This window comes from Nannospalax galili, unplaced genomic scaffold (genome assembly GCF_000622305.1).
Source record: "Nannospalax galili isolate Female #2095 unplaced genomic scaffold, S.galili_v1.0 scaffold113, whole genome shotgun sequence".
NCBI classification, from domain to species: domain Eukaryota; kingdom Metazoa; phylum Chordata; class Mammalia; order Rodentia; family Spalacidae; genus Nannospalax; species Nannospalax galili.
Genome location: NW_008335444.1, coordinates 948,300 through 954,299, shown reverse-complemented (window position 1 = coordinate 954,299; position 6,000 = coordinate 948,300). Strand labels below are relative to the sequence as shown.

At 36.0% G+C, this 6,000-nt stretch overlaps 1 protein-coding gene across 1 annotated transcript in view; it reads right to left on the bottom strand.

Moving 5' to 3' along the window:
* The window catches only part of Nek7 (NIMA related kinase 7), a 149,566-nt gene that overhangs the window by 12,650 nt on the left and 130,916 nt on the right, over positions 1-6,000 (bottom strand). Inside the window, exon 8 of the mRNA XM_008830256.3 lies at positions 3,524-3,618. Coding sequence (XP_008828478.1) covers positions 3,524-3,618 — 95 coding nt within the window. The remainder of the gene's footprint in view (positions 1-3,523; positions 3,619-6,000) is intronic.

Sequence of the window (6,000 nt, the reverse complement as noted above, 5' to 3'; positions counted from 1 at the left end):
TATAAATGGTTGAAATAGAACATAAATCTGAAGTTAAAACTGAATTATAATTTAGCCAAAGTTTAGGGAATAGAGCCCATATCATCTCACCATACAGAGAATATTCTTTATGAAAAGGTTATTTTGAGAGAAAAAAAATCTTCTTTTGAATATCATAACTGATCCTCAAATAGTTTACAATAAATCAGAGCTTCTTTTCTTTTGATAATGTCTCAAAAACACTGAATGTGTTCAAAACACTATGAAGCCTAGCAGCAATTCAAGGCGTCCAAATGTGATTTTTATGCAGCAAACACGACTCAGAGGATGAGCAACTTTAAAATAGACATTACTGAATTTAAATTTATTTTAAGACAAGGTTCTAACTTGACATTTAAAAGTGCAAGCAACTACTTGGTAAGCAAGGTTACAAACTAAAAATTCAATTTAAAATGTTCGCATCCTGTTCAAAACCTTCCATCTCTTTGAACTGCAGCAGCAAGCACACAACATGGAGGGCCAGGCTGCCCCAAAGGCAGTCACCCTTTTCTACATGTGCTAATAAGTTTGATTTTGGAAGGACAATGTGTACATTCCCCAGACAGGCAGAGTGTGTGTGAAACACGCTGGTCCATGCTGTGCTACTCAGTGAGCGTCAGTGGGGACAGAACAAGCTGAAAATGGCTCTCATCTGTCTTCTGTGCTCCAGACAGGCCTTTAACTCCTTCAGAGCCTCAGCCAGGGGGGGACTGGATTAGAAATCTGGCCTGGAAAGTAGCTTTATACATTTTTACCTAGCCTGTATTTTTACAGAAAACCTGCACACGCTTATACAGAACAACCTTAGGAATAGTTGCTCCATACCATGACATAAAATACATAATAACTTGCATACCCTAAACACACAAAACACTATCTGAGGGGAATTTCCAAAGGAGGACCACCATAATAAGCAAGGTTTTCGTTTAAAACACAAGGAGACTTTATGATAAAATAGAATGTTAAAAATGCCACCTTAAAAATACACTGCATATATAAACTACAGAAGTCTCATCACCTTTCTAAGACCTTAAGTAAATGTACATACATCTGCAATCATATGCTAGGAGTTCATTACAGTACTTTTGTCTCAATACTGCAGTGTTAAAAAAAAATCTGAATGTCCCCTAAGGAGTTAAACAGGAATAGTATATTTTCATGCATCTCCTGCTTTGACAGATGAAAAATGTCAACTGTCCTGTTTTTATTTTCAAGCTTTTGCACTATTCATCTGGTTCATTAGTGCATCTCGATGCTGCCCCTGACAGCTGCTCGCCCTCTCCTCCCAGCAGCTGAATTTTTCAGGCTAATTTGATCCTCCACACTGAGACGATCGCTAGAATGATTGACTTGCTCTCTGACCTCCAGGGTCTGACTTTCCTCATTAGTATTCTGGGGGTGTCGGAGGGACGAAAGCCCACTGTCTGTCTTCAGGGCTGGTGGCAGCTCTCTTTTTTTTTGAACTGTAAGCCACCAACCTACAACCCTGTAAGGATGCAATTGCTGTGCTGAACAATAAAGGAAATGTGTAAAACCTACTTTTCCATGTAAAGGTCCATGTAGCAAAAGCACAGCATCTTGATTTTAATTAGTAAAGTCTACTTTGTTGCATATCAATTAAAACTGTACTGCTAGTTTTTTCAAAGGTTTTGAGAATATTTGAAAGTCTAATTTTCTGAGTTTAAAATACATTCTCAAAAAAGGCTTCCTACTCTTTCATTGTTAATAGTAATTTCTTAGGGGGTTATCACATAAAAGATTTATGTGATATTACAGTCAGTTTTTCAAAGAAAAATTGCTGGATAGTTCTATTAACATTGCATTCAAAAATAACTAAGAGGACACAGAACATGAAGACAGATTAAATCTTACAAACATTCCCAGTCTTACATGGAGGACTTGGGAATGTACACAGAGATAGACGCTAACACTGTGAACACTTTAACCTGAAATCACCCCAACACATAACTCAAGAATGAAGGGATGCTCAGAGAACTGATATTTATTTTGGTGGTCACTTGAAGCATTCATAAAAAATCCTACCTCTCAAAGGCAAATGTGAAACATGAAAAATTATTTCAGTTCTGATACAAGCTTGCTGGTCCTGAAAGGATTACATAACTTCTTTCCCAAACACTATTTCATCTCAACTTCTTTGCTAAATTTAATCCCACTATTAGAAGCTTACTTGCAGGTTACTTTTAGGTATTTAAAGGGAAAAATGTTTCTTGGAGGATACTTAGATTTTTGGCCTGAAGAACTCTAATATTACCTATAGATAAAAAATAAAACATATGAAGTAATTAACTGTAAACATTATAGCAGCATGATTCCTGTCATCTCATGGGCACACAGTAGCACACATTTTGCTACATCACTAATTCATAATATTTCAGAATAAAAAAGTGGGATGAGTTTATTTAAGAACATTTTTAAATCCTTTGAGTAATCATTCATTAGTAGGAAAAACAAAAATCACTAATTCTAGGTTCCTTCAATTAAGGAATGGAAATCTGTGCTCAGTAAAATAACAAAAGACCATAATGCACATTTCAAAAAGCACCTCCATGCTGCACTTCCACGTAAAGGTGGTACAATTATAACAGATGACCTTGTCACACATTCATTAAAGCCGGGATGGCAAACAGAGGGTGATAAATATACTAGCTTCTACCCATCTACTTTAGATTTCCTTCTTGAGACACAAAAATATTTCCATGTACTGTATTTCTTCAGTTCACTAGAACTTACTTAGACGTTGATTATCCTTAATTAACATCACTGACAAAATCTGTATTTTCCTGACATACAATTAAAACTTAAATTATAAAAGTCACTAACTTGGGGTACTCTTCAATACTGCTGCTCTCTAAAATGGTATAAACCAGGCTAGCTATATGCTTTTTCTATAGTTACAAAGTGTTGCAATGCAGTATTGCCATAGAATTGATCTACATGACTCTACTGTCTTGTGATAAGCACAGAATTTCTGAAACCTATATAAGTGACAACCTAGAAGACTTACCTATTTTCATACTATCCATAAAGTTGAATTTCACCTGTGTAAAGGTGAAACAAAACACTGACAAAGATACTTTCATATTTCAAATCTACCTCATTATTCTTCTGTAATCCACTGTTTTTCACAGATTCACCTCCTCACAAAAAATACACACACACACACACACACACACCATATTATATATACACACACATATATATATATATTTGTAAATGAGATGGATAGAAAAGCATTATAGTAAAATAAGGTAATATTGAAAAAAAAAAGAAAGTCCTTGTCAAAAAGAATGTGAAAATACCTTAGAGGAAATTAGTATGTGGGGATATATTATTAAATTCCATTATGAAAAGTTATGAATGAATTAATTCACTGTAAGAAAAGCTGACTCTATAACATCATCCAGAAAAAAGTATACACTGTACAATTGGAGAAATACAGCAAGCGAAAATGTATCGATGTACTGAATTTCTCATCACTGCCTACCTCATACAGCAGACAGCCAAGAGACCAGATGTCAGACTTGAAGTTGTATCCATTTTCATGTATTCTCTCTGGAGACATGTAGTAAGGTGTGCCCACTGAAAAGACAACCAAATGAACCCAGCACTGTAAAAATGAAGATGTAGCTATGGTAAGACATTACACACCAAATCTTAGATTGAAAAAAGTTACCAAAAATTCATTATGATCATGCAATTGAAATTAAGGATACTCAAAATTTTATTTCTTCTTTACTCCTTAAAAGAACATATTAATATCTCTAATATAATAAGAGTATGGTGGCTTAAATTCAAATAATATTCTCCTTTGATAAATCCAGGAGGATTCAAGGATCATAAATAAGAGAAAATAAAAGGAATTTTAAGAGAAACACCCATGTAAATGATTCACATGGATTTTGTTTTTAAATATGGCTTCTGTTACTTCAAATAATTAAACATAATTTTAAGACAAGTTTACTAGTATTTTGAAGGGCACATATAAATACAACATACTTACTAGGTTTTACACAGGCATCCTTGAGAACAGAGTTCTGGCTCCTAATGGAGATGATGTGACTGTTAGCACTGTGTCAGCTAACCTTCAGAGGGAGCACAGGGACATTTTACATCAAATACTGCTGCTGACCTAAGACAGGGCACTGGCACCTGTGCGAAAGGGGCCGAGTTCTTGCTACTACCAAGATCTTTTTAAAAACGAGACAATTTGGAAAAATTTTGTTTTTGTTTGTTTTAAAGTGCAAATACTTTCTTCTCTCTTTGTGGTTATTTTCCAAAATGCTAACAGTGTTTTAAAGCAAACAAAAGCAATTATATCATATTCTGAAGGGTAAAAACATTTAAGTCACTTTCAACGTGAATCTTTAATTTCATAACTATTATTGCACCATTGGCTTTTTGCCAAACAAGGTTTACACATGATACCTACAAATCTACGAATCTTATTCACCAGAGGCAAGAGCTACTAATAACATGCCACTACTCGTGGAGAAAGGGGCATTTTCCTTTAATTTTCAAGAAGTCTCCAGGCATTACTGTAAATCTTAATGAGCTAACTCTCAATACTGTACAGGGGTCTTTAGTCAGAGACAATAAAAAGAGTCACACCAATAATCAAAGCAAAATCCTCAGAGGGAGAAGTCAGTTTTCTAGAAGAATAAAGTTACAACTAATTACTGTGTGCAGCAACCCTTTGTGCTAAACACGGAAATGTCACAAACTAAGGGCCCAGGAAATCTACCTATAATGCAACCTATTTTTACTAAAAATAGACAGTCTTGGTCAGAATGGATGAGAGAGAAGTACTTATGACATGAACAAGTGAAAATAAGATTATGTAAGCAAGAGAATCCAAAGTTTAAAGAAACTCTGAACCACTGACAGGAAAATAGGGAGACAAACTTTAAGAAATTATCAAAAAGACCAAAAACAAAAACAAACAAAAAAAGAAATTATCTAACTGTAGTATTTACCTGGCAGACAAGTTTGTAAATTTCAGTAGTGTCAGAAAAGCAAGAAAACTTTCAGAAAAACACTAGGTTTAAAGCACCATTATAGTGGAAAATCAACACAAGCCTCCAGCTTTGGGGGCTCTGACCACTTCCTCATAGTTTGCACAAGCAACACCAATTCCTGGTCATATGCACATGCTTCCTCGCTTAGGAAGAGTGGAGGGTGCAAGTGGAGTAATGAGTGCTGCACACAGGCTTCTGGTTCCAGGGCATAAAGCCAGTGACTGGCAGTAAGGAATGTGGAGACAGGCTTCCTGGAATCCACAGGGGGCAGCTGAAAACACTGAGCTTGAAGGTTCAGAGTTTACCAAAAGCAAAGGTAATTTTAACCAGGAGCTCTGGGAAAGCTGCTGATACATTAGAGGTTTCGTGCGAGTGTGAAAGATTGATGATCAGGAAAAGGTAGAACAAATGCCAGCACTTTACAGAGATTAGCCCCAGCATAACACCTTAACTGCAACACAAACCCAACTCACCAATGACACCCACAAGCAAGGGAACAGAGAAAAAGAGTGATTAGGAATTCTATTAAACTAAACTTTAAATGAAGAAAATTTTAGTGTCAAAAAAAGCCCTTTGTAGTGAGGTCATCATAAAGTTACAGACTCTGCACCACTATTTTAAACTAAGATGCTGATTCTCCTTCCTCATCCAAAGAATGAACATCTTTCTACTGTATCTGCATGTTTTATCTCTATAGGTAAATTACAGATTTCTTGAGAATATATTACAATGTACAGCTAAGTTTGTGACTCACCTCCTTCAGGGACACATTACAAGAGTCATTATTTAAGACGAGCAGGCTTGTCTTCTGCATTACAATTAACAATTGGGTAAATTCACAACTACAGCTGAGCAGGGGCCAAAGAGGAGCTTCTGCTGCCTCCCTCTGACAGGTCCCCTAATGTGGCCCTCTGCTCTAGTCTCAGCTCTGCTGCTGACACTGAGC